Raw genomic sequence first — 20,774 nt, 5'->3', positions numbered from 1 at the left:
GAAATCTAAGAGCTAAGCTAATAAGCATGCAATGGCCTAGTTTTTTTTCAGATATTCATCCAGAGGTAGCCTTTCCTGTAATGGTCTTTTCTTCACTGTATGTCATGATAAAGTTCAGATGTGATAAGACTATTGTCATGTTAATGGGTTGTGAATCTCAACCCTAAGATCACATATAGGTATGTATCATTTGAGATGCTTTAAAAGTAGGAGTTGTAGTGTTCAGGACATAGTTATAGATAGAATCCTCAGAGTATGTGGACAGGTTCTGCTAGAGGTACAAAAACGGTCAGTGTGGGACTTTTCACCTCAGACTGTGTTTTTAAAAAAACCTACTACTTACTAGGTTCTTACAGACTGGGTTCAGACAATTAGCATGGGAAACAATGCAGTATGGGTTGTTTCCCCCACCCCCCACCCCTCACCCCCCACCCCCCACGTGCTGGTCATGTGACCATCATTTCCCTAATTACTGATGCTGCGTCATCCGAACCCAGCACACGGTGCAGTGGGGGTGTCTTCTTACCCACCCTACAACCCATGGCTTGCAGTAGAGGTTGTGGGGTGGGTGAGAATCTACCCCTCCCTGCCACGTTCAGATGACAGAGCAACCCATGATGCAACACGGGTAATTAGGGAAATGTCGGTCGTGTGACCAGCATGTGTGGGGGAAACAACCCATACTGCCTTGTTTCCCCTCCTGATCGTCCACACATGGCCATAATGTTGCAAAAAATGAAAAAAAATAAATAAATTACATTTATTACCTTTTTTATATTTATGATTCCCATGAGTCAAATTTGGATATCACTGGTAGAACAATTGTAGCTATTACTATGCCTCTTCTATGTAAAATCTAAAGTTTTTTTTAAGTTAAAAAGACAACAAACCCCACAAACTCTTAGAATTGCACATTGCAGCTAGCTTCTAGGAAACCCGTGGGAATGTCTCCTAGGACATACCACTGCTGACTTGATAGTTGCCATTCTCCTACAAAGCCTGAAAGGAAGACAACTGTGTGAAACCGCTGCATTAGAAATGTTCAAGAAGTTTGAGTCCACCCAGTTAAGTCTGAATCAAGATAATAGTTTCAGATCCCACTACATGTATTAATTAATTTAGCAATGCGGGAAAGATTGTGTGTTATCACCAATTACTACCCACGTGAATGGTACCTGTGCTTAAAGCTTTGCATAGAATTGTCACGTACTGTTGTTGGATTTCAGTGCCATTTGACTCCACCATTTACACACACACCCGCCACCCCAGTCTATAACCATGTATGTATATATCTGCCAATTGAGGATAAAACTTCATACATCTGATGAAGTGGACTCTAGTCCACAAAAGTTTATGCCATAATAAATCTGTTGGTTTTTACGTTTCCACGAGCCTCTGAGTTTGTACGGAAATATTGTGATATAATTTTCAGCAATAATACCTAGCCTTCAGACAACATATATACATATACATCCACATTTATATACACGTACAGCACAAATATGGGAAGCAGACTCTCCATTGTTGGAAATGGCAGTGATGGAAAATAAACTTTGGAGAATTGTCAGAGACTAATGTGTAGACTAAAATACAAGAAAAAAGGCTAGAAACATAGCACAAATATTTTACTTAATCATTATAATATGACTTCTCTGGTCCTTCAACAAATCAGTATGGATATGATCAAGCCAAAGTTATTTACTTTTAAGATGCACTGAGTTTTAAGCACATACTTAATTCTCCTTGAAATCAGTGGGATTTAAACATGCTTAACTTTGGCTGGATCATGCACTATTTACAGGGAGCCAACAAAAATAAACTTTAACAGCACAAGTGATTTTTGTTTCTAATTCAGTCTCTTTCAGATGATTCGCTTGGAAATGAACCAAAGAAGAAATCCAGTATTCCTGAGAGTATTGGACAGGCTAGGAATAAGAAGCATTCTGTGCCATGGTGGATATCTGAGGAAGATTCAGAGGATGGTAGTGAATTTTGTTCTGTTTTGTGTAATGTCTCTGTTATTTGTGGCCACAAGGTGTCAGTCAAAGCCTTTTGTGTCGATCCCTGTTGTTGTTGTTGTTGTTTTGTTTTTACTGCATAGCAGCTCATGTCTCCAACACAGTAATTTTCAGTTTTGAAAAATGTGTTGCTACATTCAAAATACTTATAGCAGAAGCAATGTGCATGATTAAGTATATGAAAGATGCCTCTGTAGGCAGAACATAATGCTCTGAATGCAGATTGAATTTACCTGTGCAAGGTTTTGCATAAGCTGAATTCTTGACAAAAATAGCAGCTCTGCATGCAGAAGCTACTTTCTACCACATAAGATGTCCTCTGAATTAAAATCAGTGTCTTGGATCCTAAGAAGTTCAGAAAAGGAAAGTTTCCTATTCTCTTCTCCTTCTTGCAGCCATCTGTGCCCCCCCCCCAAAAAAAAAACCTTTCTGGAGGGTCAGGGCCCCTCCTGAACAATGTGGGATGTGGTGCAGAGGGCTGCAGTGAGCAGGAGGGGAGGGGAAACACTCCTTCCATGAGCTTCCTTAAGTTAGCTTATTTTAGGATTCAAGCCAGTATCTTTTATGAATCACATTTCAGAGCAAGCATAATTGGAAGTCTGAAAAATATAGGTTAAGCCAATACAAAGTTCTTTTCTATTCTAAGCTGTATTCTAGTCGTACCTTTTCCTTCTTATTACTGCCAATAATTCAAAAAATCCATAAGGAGATCTGATTAACCTATAAATAAGTCTGTTCCTCTTCTTTCTTCTGGAGTATTTCAAAGTGCATGAATACTGTCTCCTTAATTACTTCTACATTTAGGCTACTACAGACTAGCAAAAATGAGAAGGCACACTTGCAATCCTAAACATATTTATTTGGGATTAAGTCCCATTGAGTTCAGTGGGACTTCCTTCTGGGTAAGCATGTGAAGGATCTCACTGTGATTTGGTTCATATATTCATTGGGAGCTGAAATAGCATAGGATACTTTAAGCAGGAGTGGGCACCTTCTGACCTTCCAGATATTTTGGCCTACAACTCCCATGATCACTCACCATTGACTATGCTAGCTAGGGCTGATGGGAGTTGTAGGCCAAAACATCTGGAGGATCACAAGTTGGTTATCCCTCCTGTAAAGCACAGCAATCCTCCTGCTTACTTTCTATCCAAAGTGTAGATCTGACAGACCCATATATTAGATGAGCAAGTGTCTTTTGCTGTATGTAATCTATCATTATGTATTGTCTGTGTAAATATACAGCTCTAAATTCCTGCATGCAAGCACAAGTATGATAAATGGTTAGTTTCTCATCCGTCTTCTGACCAAACTTGGCTATACATTAGGAACAAGAAGTGCGAAGAACAAAGTAAGTTTTAGGATTGTTGGAAATCAAATATTTCCAAACAGATAACAATTATGGGAAGAAACTTGGTTTATTTTCTCTAGATAGTGTGCCACGCATTTCCCATCAAATCTGAAAATCTATTTTTCAGTTGTGGAGAAAAACCATGTTGAACTGCACAGTATTGCTTTCATGAAGTCCGCAGAATTATGTTTGCTGTGCAAAGTCTTACTCTAAGGGCCTCATCTTTTTATATGATGCATTTGTAAATCTGTTTCTACAGCATTTTCAGCATTAGACTGCGATCTTAAGCACCCATATTTTGAAGTGTGTTGATTTCAAATGAATAGAGCAAGTGAAGATGTTTAGGACTGAGGTGCTAGTTGGCTTTTTGTTTTGTGGTCTTTGTTTCTATGGCCTGGATCTAGACCTGCTGTTCTTTAAATAGAAGTGCTCCTTCTGTTCATGGAAGGCAATTTGATCCATCAGCAGTTTTCACCAGTCCCCCCTTCCCCTGCAATCCAGTCTATCACCTCCTATATGTTTCTGGAGGGTCCCCCAACCCTGTGGAGCAGATTTTCATGGAGGAACAGAAGGAAAAATAAGCTAAAATCACAACCTCCTTTGGTCAGTGGGAACATCAAGTGGGTGGGAGTCTACTCCCAGGATCTCTGGATCCAAGCCTATTAGTTTAAGCAGCCTTAGATTTTGGACTGCTCTGAGTATATGATACATAGACTGAGATGCTCAACATCGCATTAGTTCAACTACAGTCACTAAGATTCCAGAGGAACACATGGTCTGAGAATCAAAACCTAAACCATGCCGTTGGTTTTATATTAATGTTTCTACGTTTTGTTCCATGAGCAAAAGAGACGTTGTTGTTACTGCTGCTGCTACTGCTATAGACATTCTGCATTGACTGACAGGAGTATCTATCAACATTGTTGCAGCACTTCGACAACAGGTTGAAAGTTGCAATGAGGTATATGCATAATTCAAGGCACCTTAGGGCGCAGTCCTATTCATGTTTAGAAAGAAAAAAAGTCGTACTACTCCGGGAGAGAGCGGAGGACAGGAAGGCCTGGCATGCTATGGTCCATGGGGTCACGAAGAGTCGGACACGACTGAACAACAACAACAACAACAACTCCCAGCATTCCCCAGCCAGCCATGTAGGCTGGAGAATGCTGGAGTCGTAGGACTTTTTTTTGTCTAAACATGCATAGGATTGTACCGTTAATTACTTGTCAAGAGAAGACTTTTTTGTTTTGTGTGAAATGCCTACAAGAAGCCTCCCTAATCTTAGTGCTAGCACACCAGTAGAAAGCAAGCCAAATCACACTGTAGTCAAATGCAGTGCTGCCTGGTGAGAGAACTCCCATATTCTTATTAGCTTCAGATTGGGGAAAGGTGGATTTGCAGTGTTCACTGAGAACAGAAGTCTCAGTGAAACAAGCCACTTATGTGGCTGCATGGAAGGTGTAATAGTTCTTATTCATACACTGAGACATTCTTGAAGAAATTATTAGCTATGTTAAGTAAGAAATATATCTCTTACCAGCTTATTGCGATAGTATACTTGGATCCCTTTGTTGTTAAGCAAGGCTGTTTCCAATCCCAGACTTCCACGCTCTGTGTGTTAAAAAAGAAATCAAAGCTATCTGAACAGTGCTTCTTTTTTCCTCTTTGATTAAATCTTTTTTGGACTTGTTTGTTTTTGCTTTTTGGTCACTATCGTAATTTTTTTCTCTATGTCCTCCCTGGATTGCTCAAGTTCCTAAGACAAACAAGTTTATCAAACAAGGGAATGAGAAGAAATTTACTGGGGAAAAAGATTACATGGTTGAAGATGGTGAAAAGAAGATACTCCTTTCAAATAACCAGTCCGGTACTAGATTACATTCCCTGTTTGTAGATACCAGCTAGCTGTTGTGCTGTGTTGCAAGTAAAAATCAATTCCTCCCCAGTAATAATGTGTTTCTTTTGTTTGATTGTAGCTGTTCTGATCAAACAAAGATGGCTTTAGTAATTATGTGTGCTATTGCCAAAAATAATTAGAGAACAACCTAGCAGGAATGAGTTGGTCAAAATGGAAGGTTCCTCTTGCATGTAGAAGGGCCTAGGTTCTATCCCTGGCCCCTCCAGGCAGGACTGGGGAAAATGCCTGTCTGAAAACCTGGAGAGCTACTGTCAGAGCATTTATTTTATTTCTATATAGGTTGCCTTTCAGGATTCCCTCTCAAGGTGGCAAGTACCTCTCAGGTAGGCAATAGTGAGCTAGTTGGTCTCACTCAGTATAAGGCAGTTTCTATATTCCTATGAAGTAGTTGTATGTACTATGAAATAGTTCTGTAATCTTTCTTTGTTTCATGAACAAAGATGATGTATGGTTTAATGTTTAGTGAGGGACTAGGATTGAGCAAGCTCAACCTGGACATGGTCTCCTCCAATGTCTTTGTGTTTGCATAGGGGCCTGTCATGCAGTGTTGAACTATGCAATCTGAGCACAATAGGTTGTGTACAAATTGTGTGGTATGTATGCAAGATCCTATGTAAACATGGTGTCCATTGCGTGGATGTCGCAGGGGCCTGGACTGGTTCCTCCACTGTAGGTTGGATTGAATGTCTGCACAGGACTATAGTATTCCAGTTTTGTGTGAATTCCAACTTTTGCTTTGAAAGAGATGGAGTTTGTAAAGTTACAAAACCCTGTACTGGAAGCACTGGATGATTGAGGGCTATCCTGCAACTGTAGGTTTGGCATAGTGTAAACATTACCTCTCTTGCTTAATTAGATTACTTTTAACACCCTTTGGAAAAGAAAACTATGAAGTAAAAAAACACTAATCTATGGGTTGTATCCAGTAGTTGCATGAGTGGAAAGCAGCTCATACACAAATCCTCCCTTTCCCCTGCAGCTCCCTGTACCCATTGAAAACCTCTCCAGAGGGCTGGGAAAACCTACTGACCATACAGGGCTACAGTAGAAGTGGGAAATTGCTCAAAATTGAATGGGGAAACCTTGCACTGTCAGAGCCTCATGACTTACACCAGGGAATGCATGGGAGCAGTTCAACCCTACTGGTTCTCCTGGATCTTCCAGTGGTTTTTGTTACCATCAACCATGGTATCCTTCTGGACCATCTAGCTGGGTTGAGCTTAGAATGCACGGTGTTAAGGGTGGTTCCATTCCTTCTTGGAGGACCAAGTGTGTAGTTCAGGTGTTCTCCTGGCCTTGACACTAACTGGGAAGTTCAGGTGGTAGTGGTGACTAGGCACCGGCTGAGGCTGCTATGGCAACTGTTACCCTATCTGGAAAGGACAAAGTTTGCCTCAGTTATACATGCACTAGAGATATCCAGGCTGGACTACTGTAATGTGCTCTGTGTGTCTTTAAAGGTTCAGAATCTTCAACTGGTGCAAAATCCCACCACCCAAGTACTGGTGGAGGTTAGGTGGTCAGAGTATGTGATACACATATTGTAACAATTACAGTGTTTGCCAGTGTGTTTCCAAGCCCAATTTAAAGTGCTGTTATTGACCTTTAAAGCTGCAAAAAAAGCTTGGGACCAAGTTACCTGAAGAATGGCCTTCACCTATATCAGCCTGCTCACACTCTTAGATCAGCATCTGAGACCCTACTTATGTGCCTGCCTGTGAGAACAATTAGGTTGGCGGGCACATGGAAGAGGGCCTTTTCAGCAGTGGCCCCACATTTGTTGAAGTTGGTTCCAGTGGAAGCATATCAGGCCCCATCATTGTAGGCCTTTAAGTGGGCACTAGAAACCCATTTTGTGTCCCTGCTAGCACAATTGAACTTTTTCCCTCACTCCTGCAGCCCTCGGAGCCACCCAAAAATAATGCTCCAAAGGGTTTCCCAGCTCTCTGGAGCAAATTTTATTGGGGGGATGGTTGTGGGGGGGAATCTCCCCCTTCTGCTGATGGGAATGTTTATGTCAGTGGAATGACACCTTTGGATAAAACCCTTTGTTTTTACTGGGCTATGTTACCTGTTTTACTGTTATTGTTACTCTTATAACTTCTTAATCTTATTAGTAAGTTGTTTTATGTTTTTAAAATGTATTGTTCATATGATGTAAATTTAGAAACTGCCTTGGGAGGGATTTGTCCTAAAAGGTGGACTACAAATATTTTAAATAAATACATAAATAAAATGTAGGTAAATTCTGCAAGTTTTATGCTACCACTTGCATGGAGAACATATTTGGATTTAGTTTCCTTAAGCAATACTTTAGTTTGCAGTATGAAACAGCTTGGATCCAACCCATTGCTTCATGGTCTCTTCTGTATTTGTTAGCATCCTTTGACTCCTTTGAAACATCTTAGTGAATTAAACTTTTCAGAAAGGAATGACAGCTTGTGTTGGCATTGGAGCTGCACATTAAAAAGGGTGTAATATATCAATGTGTGATGCTGATATTGACATTTAGGCTTCTGGATTGTTGTCTGAGCCACTACCTCACTCTTGCAGAGTCTGCTGAGTTGTGGGAAAGCATTTTAGAAATAACTATGGAACTGGCAGTGCTTTGGTGCACTGCCAGTTCCATAGTTATGGAACTGGCAGTGCACCAAATTCAGTGCAATTTTTGGCAAAGTAGCATACCAGTTATACTACCTTTTCTTATTATCCATTTTGATAGCTAAGTCTCACTGCAAACCGTACTTGAGCATCCAGTTGATTTATTTATTTATTTATTTATTTATTTATTTATTTATTATTTATCTTTCATACTGGGCAGTCAGATTCCTTTTCAAGTCAAATGAAAATGTATAATGCTACTTGTAGTGTGAGATATATACCTTTTCAATCAAGCATAATTAAATCCAAAAAAGGCATGATCTTTTTAGAGGAGCTGCCTAATTATGTGCGATATAAAATATGAAAATAACTGCATGTTGAGTCATTTTTCAGCTTGATAACATTATTTATCCTTCTCTTTGGCCCCTAACCCATTACTCATAAACACTTGTGACTGTTTATGTGTAGTTAAAGTAGTTACTCCTAAACCTTTTTCAAGCGCATCCTGCAGCAAGGCACTGGCTAAATACAATACATTGGAAAAATCACTTAATGCAAAGAAAAGTATACATTTAAACAAAGAAGAAATTCCTGCTACTGACAGCCATGACGATACTGAGGGTAACAAATCTACTCTGTTTTTTCTGTGTGATATTTTTTAATTTAAAAAATTGAAACACACACCTTATTCATAAGAAGTGTCTCTTCTGAATGAACTTCGTTGGTTTTTACAACCAAGATGAAGATGGGCTTAGTTAAGTAATCAGGGCTCTGTTTCTTGGACTATGTATGAATTTAGTTATTTGCTTTACAACTTACCTAATTGTTCATCTTTCAACCACTTATTAATAGAACATTCAACCCTTGGGGATACCTAGCTGTCAGATATGAACAGCGGCTGACAGTGAGACAGCATGCATGAAACAAGAAGTCATCTTGGGTGAATTTCCCCGTAGGGCTTATGGCGTCGGCTGCCAGTTTTAATATTAGAGGTGCGGCGACGGCATACTGTAGCTTCTCATTGCGTACAAGAGGGTGGGTTGTGGTGGTGGTTGACAAGCCACCCGCAACCCTAAAACAGCCCATGGGCTCTGGGTAGCTTGTCAACCACCCCAACAACCCACCCTTGCTGGGTTTGCACATAATGATAAGCTGGCGTAGTGAGGGCTTGGATCAACAACTTGGCGCTTGTGGGCACCATAACCCACTGTGGCTAATAAGCCACCATGGGCTGTGGTGATCATGTGAACCAGGTCACTGTGGAGCTAACAGGGACTGGATATATGTTGTTGTTTTTTAGCAATAATCTGGAAAGTGAAGTTGCCAGGTTATTATGCTGACCTACAATAGAGTCATGAGTGGTCAAGCAAAGATCAATAGCTGGGATCTAAAGAGCCCCATGTGCTTTGTGTGTGAATTGGAGGGGGTATTAATTTCATTTTCATGTTGCCACCCCTCATGTGGCTTTTTAAATATTGCAAGCAATATGTAAACTGTATTGACCAGCTAAGTGCTCTTTGAGATCTTGATCATGCAGTAGACTTGTACTTCATCAAAATATTCATGTGTTCCAGTATAGACTTTGATACCAATATTTTCCTTTTCCCTTCTTTGTTCTAAGGAATACGTGGCACAAGTGGTAGCTTTCTGAAGTCAAAAAGGCTTTCTCATTCTGTTGTGGAAGTAGATGAAGATAATGCAGAAGGCATTCAGCTCCAACAACCTAATGTTGTTTCTGTCTCTTTAAGCAGAGATAGCCTGGAAACTAATGGTAAAAGTGCTCGAGACACTCCAACTTCCTTCTCCCTCACTCCACTATATTTTAGCCAATTAGTATCCAGCATATCCCAGGATATGTTACAGTGTGTCTTTAAACAGATGTTTATGCTGAATAGGTAAAAATACTGAACTGATCACTTCAAAAAAATGTTATATATTTATTTTTACACTGGTGCCATAATTTAAAACACGCTGGGATTGGTCCAGAGATTGTAACACATTTCAGTCCTATTGAAATCAGTAGAGTTTTAGGTTTATCTGAATTGCTCCCATTATATAATTGCTCCAATCCAGCAGTTCACTCTAACCAAAGAAATGCTAGCGTATATACACAGCTCTCCTACTATCCAAGACTTCTTCCCTGTTGATTTCTGTTGAGAGAACCAGTTTACCCACTCATTTTTTTGTAGTCCTAGATTTATTTCCTCTGTTGAAATACATTGGAATACAAAGCCACATATAATAGATGTGTGCATCTGAGTGCTTGTGAATCTGTGCTTTGGAATGGATACATGTAAGATCAAGCCATGCATTTGATAGCATAGATCTGTGCATTGTCTTATTTAAAGCCATGTTTGGACATTTTTAGGTAGTCTTCCCCCATAATTATCCCCTGATGAAAATGAATGCATATTAATTGACCGTACTGATTTATATATTTGTATTACTGTTTATATTCTGATGCTTTTACAATTTAGATTCAGTTGTTGCTGTGGGGCCTAATGAGAATTGTTTAGTAGCTGGATTGGATACTTTGGAAGAAGAAGAGGAAAAGGAGAGGTTCTTTGCTGACCTTGAGAAAGGAGCATCATCTACCATTGACTATTCAAGGTTAAACAAGGAGCTGGACTCCAACGATTCGGAAGCATTACAAATATTTCTACGGTAAAGTAAAAGAGAGCAACAGTGGTAGTAGTATCAGAACTCAATGCTTTGGAAACAATCACAGCAATGAGCGTCTGAAGCAGAATTTGAACTGCTTAGAGATTTTATCATGTTAAGTGATATATAAGGATTGTTAATAAATACATATGTTTTAAAACATCCATGTTTTTCTAACAATGAAACCCCAATTCTGTGCTCTGAGTACATTATGCAAATCAAATATTCTGGCTATGGCAAACTTATATCCATGATTCTGGTTGCAAAAGTGTGTTTTTGCAATATTTTGCAACAGAGATCCAGTGTGGTGTAGTGGACTAGGGCTCGGGACCGGGAGACCTGGATTCTATTCCCCACTTGGCCATGAAGCTCACTGGGTGGCTTGGGTCAGTCACTGACTCTCAGCCTAACCTAGCTAACATGATTGTTGTGAGAATAAACTGAGGAGGAGGAAGAAGAGGAGGATTATGTGTACACTGCCTTTGGCTCCTTAGGGGAAAAGCAGGATATAAATGTAACAAATAAATAAATAAACAGACATTGAAAATTGCTTCCTTCAGTGATGGGGCATACAAGAGGACCTCTCATGGAGGTCACAAATTATAGGCAGGCTCATATGAGAGGAGGCAGTCTTTCAGCTATCCTGGCCCCAAGCCATTTAGGGCATTATAAGTTAAAACCAGCACCTTGAATTGTGCTTGGAATCAAATTGGAATCCAGTGTAGTGGCCAGTGAGATATGATCTTTAAAGCACATGCCAGAGAACAGCCCAACAGCCGCATTTTATGCTTTGTAGTTTTTGAACACTTTTCAAAGGCAGCCCCATGTACAGCGTGTTACAGTAATCCAAACACAAAGTAATTAAAGCATGGATCACTTTGGACAGATGAGCCTTCCCTGGTTTATTCAATTATTGGATTAAACTCCCAGTATTTATCTGAGGAAAGACATCTAAGATCTATTTATTAGAACAAATTCAAGCAAGCCTTTATGATATATTAAGATTATGCATTTTCAGAGGATCCCTTTCATGGAAGGAACTTTAACACAGCAAATGAAAGGAAAAGAAATAAGAATAACATTTGCAACCATTTAATCCAAAATTATTTTTTGCTTGTGTTAAAAAATGGTTGACCCATGGTGTGCTATGCCTTAAAAATGACCTATGGATTGGAGTCCTATTTATCCTTTAGGAAAGCATTCATGTTGCTTAGGATTCAGCAGTTTTAAGTGAACACCATAATAATATAACTTTCAAACTCTGTCATTCTTATCTGTGGATATGGTGGTGTTGAAGACTTTACCTGAGAGAATTATGTAGAGACTTCAGTACTAACTTTAAAAGTTGTCTGTATACAGTTTTTGTTCTTTGTATTTAGAAAAGCATGCTGTTAGTTGCCAGATCAGCAGAGCAGTCTAAACTATGAGCATTAAAAAATACATTTTCATTCTAATACTGAGTGATAATTACTTATGATAATTACTTATGATAATTACTTATCATAAGTAATACTGTCATATGTTGTAGGAATCATCCAAAATTAAAACAGATGGAAGAAGGAGATGATGAACCTAAGGATCATGAAAAATCTGGTAACTATACATCCGTGGCTTTGAGATAATTTGCTTTTTAGCCAACATTTTAAGAACAATTATTAACGAATGGAATTAGTTGCCAAAGGATGTTGTCAAAGCCAGTAGTTTTAATCGACACTTTCTGGAATATAGGTCACTCAGTGGCTATAAGTCATGAGTGTTTAAAATACAGTCTCCATACTTTGAGCCAGTAAGGCTATAGTTACCTGAGAGTAATAGAACATATTGTTCCCCGCTGTTGGTGGCAGAGTACTGGACAGGATATACCTGCGGTCTCATCCAGGAAGGTAGATATGTTCCAACAGTGCATATAGCATCATGCCAGAACTGGTGAACACCATTTTTCTGTACTTACTGCAGAATATCAGCATTTGCAGTACAGTGTGTGTGCTTTGGATCTGTACAGTGTACTTTAAATGAACAACAGTTTAAGTACTGGGGTTTGTTTGCACAATCTAGATTCTTTTCACTAGAAGGAGAGGTAAGCAATTCTTCCTCCTCCTGGAGCAATTCTGCTGCTCTTTGAACATGTACAGTTTGCAGCTGGCTGAAAAAGGAGGCTGGGGATGCTTTTTCATGAGTGATCTGCTGATAGAAGGGTTCTAGTCTGTGGCTTGAACTAACATCTTCCCAGCCATTTGATCTGATCCAAGGAAAGTTTATATAGTTTTTTGTACAGGAAAACAGTATTGCTGTTCCTGCGTATTTCTTAGGAAGAATTAACATATGTCTTCTTCCAAACACCCAGGTGATTATAGTGGGGATTTTGAAGACTCAGAATCTAATGAGGACAATAAAGTTGAACAAGCTGTCCTGTCAGAAGCTAATGTGAGTATTTTGAACAAGTACAGCCATTTTATATTTCAAACATTACCAGCAAGTAAATCCTGTGATTTTAATGGAGCTTATATCCAAGTAAGGACTTGTTCAGACACTTACAGCGCAAGCTTAAACATGTTTACTCAGAAGTAAGGCACAGTGCATTCAATTATCGCTTCAGTGAATGCATGCACAGCAGCCCCAAAGATTCTGATTCTAAGGTAGTGGTATGGCATAATGGATAAGATTTATTGGTTAGCCTTGCTATGGGCACAGGGGTGGAAATGTTGTTATAATATTTCATAACCCGCCCTTTCAGTCACATTTGGATCACTCATGGTGGCTTACAGTTCTGGGAATAACAAAGAACAATAAGAATATCAATGCAATGCAATACAATCCGAAAACAGCTGCAGATTAAAAAGTGTGAGAAGGGATCAGCAGCTTAATGGTAGAGCACCTGCATTGCATACAGAAGGTCCCAGGTTCGATCCCCAGCATCTCCAGGTAGGGCTAGGAAGGAATCCTGCCTGGAACCCTGGAGAGCTGCTGCTGCCAGTCAGTGTCGACAATCCTGGGCTAGATGGACCAAGGATCTGACTCAATTTAAGGCAGCTTCCTGGTGTTCATGTTGCATAACTTCTGGTAAGGTCAACTGCTCTTACTCTGAAAATTATTTCTCGGAAGAATATATATTAAATTATTCAGGTATTTTCTCTTTTATTTTCAAGCTGAGGTTATATCCAGTGGTGTCCTTCTGCCAGTCAAACAGACACTGCTAGTGGATTGAATTATCCTTCCCACCCCATCAGCACTCTGCTTTGCTCTGGAAAGTTGGGGGATCCCCAGAGCAGATTTGGAGTGTGCAGCAGGGCTGAAAAGGGAAAGAGGGGAAAGGAAACTTCTGTTGCACAACCAGAGGTCTGATTATGTAATGTTGTTTTTTTCATTTGATTGTTATGTTTTGTTGCTCAGAACTGCAGTATCAGTTTTCAGTAGTGTAAATCTTCTGAATTAGTCCCACTTGAACTTTATGCAAGTGCAAGATTACAACTCTAATGCACTGCTAACAGCCATGCAGTTAGCAGTGTAAACTCTTTCAAAAAGGTTTCCTTTTTAGCAACTAAAATACATACTTTCAGAGTCCATACATATTCATACATGTTCTCTTAATTTTTTAGGAAGAAAAGACTGACATGCTGGCTAAAGGTACAAAATTCAAAAGATGTAACAAAACATGTTATAAATAAAACATACAACTTAATTTTTGCATACAGCTTTGTTGTGCCCAAATTTTGCTGGAACATAGTCAGAAATAATCCATAGGCCCACATCTTTAAAAAGACTTCAGTGGTAGTTTTCCTTTTATTCCATGGGTGATGCTTGCTATTGGGCCTGGGCCATTTATACTTCCCTTTGGAATCAAAATAATCAGTATTTATCATTCTTATTTATCTCCATTTTTTGTCTGGAAAGACTTCAGTAAGTTTTGGTGTCAAATCTCTCATTGGTAATCACTGTAACACAGACTGTTGTTCTTGGGTTGAATCTGCCTAGGAGTCAGTTTGAGAAGATAGTTCAAATGTGTAATTATCTAGTGTAAGTCTAAACAGTTACCCTCAGCTTTAAAAGAACTAAAAAAATCTAAGTAATACTGGATACTTTATTATTAGATTTCAGTACAGCACCAATCTGTCTACAAAGACAAGCCCACTTGCACCGTTACCATTCCAGCTTGACTTACTATGAGAAGTGGACTACCCTGTAGTATACAGGTTTACTTAAAAATATGTCCCCAGAGTTCGGTGTAGCTTTCTTCCAAATAAGTGGGCATAATATTGCAGCCTGGGGGAACAAACCAAATCTAAGCAGAGCTAGAGGCAATTGCCTAATAATGAAGAGCCATAGTTATCGTTTATACATCAAACATTAAATAGTGAATTGTTTGGTATAATAACAAATTGTTTTTTATACAAGCTCTGTTACCAGTTTTGCTTGTCCACCTTGTTTTTCATTTAATGCCGTTCTACCTTTGAAACATATTCTAGCCAGTCTAGAATATCCTATTTGTGGACTTTTCAGTAGGCAGTATCCAACAGGGCACTATCTGGCCCTCCTGCCAATGCTGTTGCACAAGTGGGACCCACTGTTTGTGCAATCGAGATTGAACACTTCCTAGAGGAAGCCCAAAAATGAATGGAAATGTTAGTTTTTGGATCGGGACAGATCAGCGTAGCTCCATTAAGTGAGCTCCACTGATCTGTTGTTGTTCAGTCATGAAGTCATGTCTGACTCTTCGTGACCCCATGGACCATAGCTCGCCAGGCCTTCCTGTCCTCCGCTCTCTCCCAGAGTGTGCTAAAGTTCATATTCATTGTATCGGTGATGCTATCTAGCCATCTCATCCTCTGCCATCCCCTTCTCCTTTTGCCTTCAATCTTTCCCAGCATCAGGGTCTTTTCCGGGGAGTTTTCTCTTCGCATTAGGTGGCCAAAATATTGGAGCTTCAGCTTCAGTATCTGTCCTTCCAATGAGCACTCAGGGTTGATTTCCTTTAGGATTGACTGATTTGACCTCCTTGCAGTCCAAGGGACTCGTAAGAGTCTTCTCCAGCACCACAGTTCGAAAGCATCAATTCTTCGGCACGCAGCCTTCCTTATAGTCCAGCTCTCACAGCCATACGTTGCTAGTGGGAAAACCATAGCTTTGATTATACGAATCTTTGTTAGCAAGGTGATGTCTCTGCTTCTTACTATGCTGTCTAGGTTTGCCATAGCTTTCCTCCCAAGGAGCAAGCGTCTTTTAATTTCATGGCTACAGTCACTGTCTGCGGTGATCTTGGAGACCCAGAAAATAAAATCTGTCACTGCTTCCATTTCTTCCCCTTCTATATGCCAGGACGTGATGGGGCCAGATGCCATGATCTTAGTTTTTTTTAATGTTGAGTTTCAAACCAGCTTTTGCACTCTCCTCTTTCCCCCTCAACAAGAGGCTCTTTAGATCCTCTTCGCTTTCTGCCATTAGGGTGGTATCGTCTGCGTATCTGAGGTTGTTGATAATTCTCCCAGCAATCTTAATTCCGACCTGTGATTCATCCAACCCGGCGTTTCTCAAGATGTACTCTGCATGTAAATTAAATAAGCAGGGCGACGATATACAGCCTTGTCGTACTCCTTTCCCAATTTTGAACCAATCGGTTGTTCCATGTCCGGTTCTTACTGTTGCTTCTTGACCCTCGTACAGGTTTCTCAGAAGACAGGTAAGGTGGTCTGGTACTCCCATCTCTTTAAGAATTTGCCACAGTTTGTTGTGATCCACACAAGCAAAGGCTTTAGCGTAGTCAATGAAGCAGAAATAGACGTTTTTCTGGAATTCTCTTGCTTTCCCCATGATCCAGCGAATGTTGGCGATTTGATCTCTAGTTCCTCTGCCTCTTCGAAACCCAGCTTGTACTTTTTTTTAATTTATTAAATTATTTTAATATATTTACTTCCGGTAGTTCTCGGTTCACATACTGCTGAAGCCTAGCTTGTAGGATTTTGAGCATAACCTTGCTGGCATGTGAAATGAGCACAATTGTACGGTAGTTTGAACACTCTTTGGCATTGCCCTTCTTTGGAATTGGAATGTAAACTGACCTTGTCCAGTCTTGTGGCCACTGTTGAGTATTCCAAATCTGCTGGCATATTGAGTGCAGCACTTTAACAGCATCATCTTTTAGGATTTTAAATAGCTCAGCTGGAATACTGTTATCTCTGCTAGCTTTGTTGTTAATAATGCTTCCTAAGGCCCACTTGACTTCACTCTCAAGGATGTCCGGCTCATGTTCAGTGACCTCACTCTCATGGCTATCAGGGACATTCAGATCTTTCCTGTATAGTTCTTCTGTGTATTCTTTCCACCTCTTCTTAATCTCATCTGCTTCTTTTAGGTCCCTGCCTTCTTTGTCCTTTATCATGCCCGTCTTTGCAGAAAACGTTCCCCTGATATCTCCAATTTTCTTGAAGAGATCTCTAGTCTTTCCCATTCTATTGTTTTCCTCTATTTCTTCACATTGTTCATTTAAGAAGGCCTTCTTGTCTCTCCTTGCTATTCTCTGGAACTCTGCATTCAGTTGGATATATCTTCCCCTTTCTCCCTTGCTTTTTGCTTCCCTTCTTTCCTCAGCTACTTGTAAAGCTTCATCAGACAGCCACTTTGCTTTCTTACATTTCTTTTTCTTTGGGGTGGATTTAGTTGCTGCCTCTTGAACAATGTTACGGACCTCCATCCATAGTTCCTCAAGCACTCTGTCTATCAGGTCTTAAATCTATTCCTCACCTCCACTGTATATTCTTAAGGGATATGATTTAGGTCATACCAGAATGGTTTAGTGGTTTTCCCTATGTTCTTCAATTTAAGCCGAAATTTTGCAAGAAGCAGCTCATGATCTGAGCCACAGTCAGCTCCAGGTCTTGTTTTTACTGATTGTATGGAGCTTCTCCATCTTTGGCTGCAAAGTACATAATCAATCTGATTTCGATATTGACCATCTGGTGATGTCCATGTGTAGAGTCGCCTCTTGTGCTGTTGGAAAAGAGTGATTGCTATGATCAGCGTGTTCTCTTGGCAAAACTCTATTAGCTTTTGTCCTGCTTCATTTTGTACACCAAGGCCATGCTTGCCTGTTATCCCGGTGATTTCTTGACTTCCTACTTTAGCATTCCAATCCCCTATGATGAAGAGGACATCTTTTTTTGGTGTTAGTTCTAGAAGGTATTGTAGGTCTTCATAGAACCGATCAGCCTCAGCTTCTTCGGCATCAGTGGTTGGGGCATAGACTTGAATTACTGTGATGTTGAATGGTTTGCCTTGGATTCGTACTGAGATCATTCTATTGTTTTTGAGATTGTACCCCGGTACTGCTTTTCCCACCCTTTTGTTGACTATGAGTGCTACTCCATTTCTTCTAAGGGATTCTTGCCCACAGTAGTAGATATAATGGTCACCTGAATTAAATTCGCCCATGCTTGTCCATTTTAGTTTGCTGATTCCCAAGATGTCGATGTTCAATCTTGCCGTCTCATGTTTGACCACCTCCAGCTTACCTTGATTCATTGATCTTACCTTCCAGGTTCCTAAACAATATTGTTCTTTACAGTATCGGATTTTCTTTTCACCACCAGACATATCCACAGCTGAGTGTCCTTTCGGCTTTGGCCCAGCCGCTTCACTCTTTCTGGTGCTACTTGGAAATTCCCTCTGCTCTTCCCCAGTAGTATATTGGACACCTTCCGACCTGAGGGGCTCATCTTCTGGCGTCATATCTTTTAGCCTTGTGATACGTTGCATGGGGTTTTCTTGGCAAGAATACTGGAGTGGGTTGCCATTTCCTTCTCCAGTGGACCACATTTTGTCAGAACTCTCTGCCATGACCTGTCCGTCTTGGGTGGCCCTGCACGGCATAGCTCATGGCTTCACTGAGTTATGCAAGCCCCTTCGCCACAACAAGGCAGTGATCCATGAAGGGGTCCACTGATCTACCCTGTTCCAAAAATGAGCGTTCCAGTTTCCCCTGGAAGTATCCGTTGCACAAGCAGTAGATGCCACTTACGGAACAGAATCGGTGGGGCACAATGGAATCTGCGGGGGCATACCACCCTGTTGGATACTGCGCAATAGCTGTGCATCTCATCCTGAACTTTAATTCCAGGGACAGTTGGGAGTGAGCTGGGATTACTTTACAAGCAGCATTGTGGTTAGTGGAAGAGCAGAAGGTTGATGCTGTATAGTCTTTGCATAGGCTATTTTATTTTATACGAGTTACAATCCTGTGAAGTGACAGTATTCTCTAACTTCTATTTTCTTTTTAGTTGTCCTTCTTGATTCCCAAGACTCAGCTTTGGAGACTCAAAAAGCCAAGGAACAGCAGGATGCAGCTGTGACAGAACATTACCTACCTCAAGAAGTCACTGCAGATGAAATGAACAGAACAGGTAAGCCTTCTTTTTAATGACGACTTATTTCCTCATCTCCTAACCATGCTGAAAATTCACTTCAGAATTATCCTTTCATCATGGATTGTAAACCTTTAGGGGCCCATCCAACCAAAGCTAAGGTCTTTGAAGTCCCATAGATTTCTCTAGGAGATAAACAATAGAAGGGGCTTTGAAGTGCTTAAGTGTAGCTGGATCTCACCCTAATTGTTTAATGTTTTCTCAAGATATGTGAGCATGTAGGCAAAGCCTAAGTTTTGAAATTCTAGTTCTGAATTGGAGAAGAAAAAGAAAAGTAAAAATACAAGATTCATTTGCTTTGTTTTTGTTTGGTTTTCATTGGTTATTGAATTTTAATTAAGTTCTAAGGATACAATGCACATTTTATTGTCATCAGTGACAATCAGTTTTAATAGCTGTGAACTGCAATCCTGAGATTATTTACTTGGAAGTAAGCCCTCCAGAACTTGGTGAGATTTAGTCTCAAGTAAGTTTGCATAGGATTGTAACATATAACTTATCTGGAAGCAAGCCCTATTGAACTCAGTGGCTGGGTTCAGACAATCAGCAGGGGAAACAACGCAATGTTGGTTATTTCCTCCACCCCCGTGCATGCTGGTTACATGATTGGGATTACCATAATTGCACGCACCACAGATTACCATGTCATCTGAACCCGGTGCATGGTGCGGGTGTAGTGACTTTTCACCCACCCTACGACCCCTACTGCAAGCCATGGGCTGTAGGGTGCGTGAAAAGTCACTATGCCTGCACCAGGTTGAGATGATGACACAGCAACCTATGTTGCAGCACGATTAATTAGGGTAATCCTGGTCACACAACTGACGCTGTGTTGTTACCCTGCTGATCTTCTGAAACTGGCCAATGTATAGGACTGTGCTGTTTGTCTCTTAGGTTATTAATAGTATTATTTTACTGGCTTGTTACTCTTGAATAGATATTTCAGTTTACTACAGCTTGATTGACTTCTTTCCATCCTCAGGTATTTCCTGTGGGCAAACAAATAGTGATATTGAAGCTTTGCATCAGGCTTACTGCCACATTGAGCAGTCTTTAGGAGATACTGATGAGCAAAAAATTCATGCTGATGAAATAGAAACTGCAGAGAACTTGATCAAAGAAACTTCACAGGTTAAAGAAGACTGCCCCAAAAATACCTCCACTACAGATTCTGGTAAATTCTGAAACTTCCAATACTTGGTTGATAAGGCATATTTAAATAAAAGATACATGTTAACCTCTGGATAGAACCAAAAAGAAGACAGAAATTTGTCCTTTCGAGTAGATACTAGAATTTCCACTACTATTGTTTGTATTGCAATATCACTGATGACCCCATTCATTTACACTTACAGAGGTGCGGCAGTCACTTCCAGAATTGTGTAGGTGAGACTAATTGCAGGAGTATTTCCCACCTAATGATCATCCAGGTGGGAAGGATAGCAGGCAATGATTGGATGGGAGAGATTCAGGTGATTGGCCCTGCCAAGGGGATTCCATTATTCATACACAAGGAAGTGGTCCCCACACAGTTGAGGGTGCATTTGAATACAATCAGTGATTCCTTTTCTTAAATGTTAACCATATCGTTTTTAGAGAGGATATAGGAATCTGCATTTAGCTAATCTTGCTGTGAAGATTGTATCTGTCACAGAACCTACTACGTTCTATGAAATCCTGAAAAAACTCAAGGTTTAGTTTCTAACAAGAGTGGGTGCCTTGTTCTCATTGTTCCTGGCTGAAACCTTGTTCTGATTGTAGAATGTCGATCATTAAAAATTCTACATCCCTTTATCTTTTACACACTCTTAACA

General features: G+C 40.2%; 1 protein-coding gene across 4 annotated transcripts in view; it reads left to right on the top strand.

Moving 5' to 3' along the window:
- Positions 1-20,774, top strand: part of CEP162 (centrosomal protein 162) — a 76,016-nt gene that overhangs the window by 12,324 nt on the left and 42,918 nt on the right. For 2 of the 4 annotated variants that reach the window (XM_084827020.1, XM_084827019.1), the window contains exons 3-11: positions 1,856-1,982; positions 8,357-8,509; positions 9,510-9,659; positions 10,366-10,552; positions 12,078-12,142; positions 12,894-12,973; positions 14,146-14,173; positions 18,817-18,939; positions 19,943-20,134. In XM_084827020.1, the coding sequence (XP_084683146.1) occupies positions 1,856-1,982; positions 8,357-8,509; positions 9,510-9,659; positions 10,366-10,552; positions 12,078-12,142; positions 12,894-12,973; positions 14,146-14,173; positions 18,817-18,939; positions 19,943-20,134 (1,105 nt within the window). Of the gene's footprint in view, positions 1-1,855; positions 1,983-5,122; positions 5,237-8,356; positions 8,510-9,509; positions 9,660-10,365; positions 10,553-12,077; positions 12,143-12,893; positions 12,974-14,145; positions 14,174-18,816; positions 18,940-19,942; positions 20,135-20,774 lie in introns of all 4 variants that reach the window. The other 2 variants (XM_084827021.1, XM_084827022.1) reach the window with 2 other exon arrangements.

This window comes from Heloderma suspectum, chromosome 1, assembly GCF_057233095.1.
Source record: "Heloderma suspectum isolate Gila_16-S chromosome 1, 16-S_ref, whole genome shotgun sequence".
In the NCBI taxonomy this organism is placed as follows: domain Eukaryota; kingdom Metazoa; phylum Chordata; class Lepidosauria; order Squamata; family Helodermatidae; genus Heloderma; species Heloderma suspectum.
The sequence above is the reverse complement of the archived record's forward strand: the minus strand, read 5'-3'. Positions and strand labels throughout refer to the sequence as shown.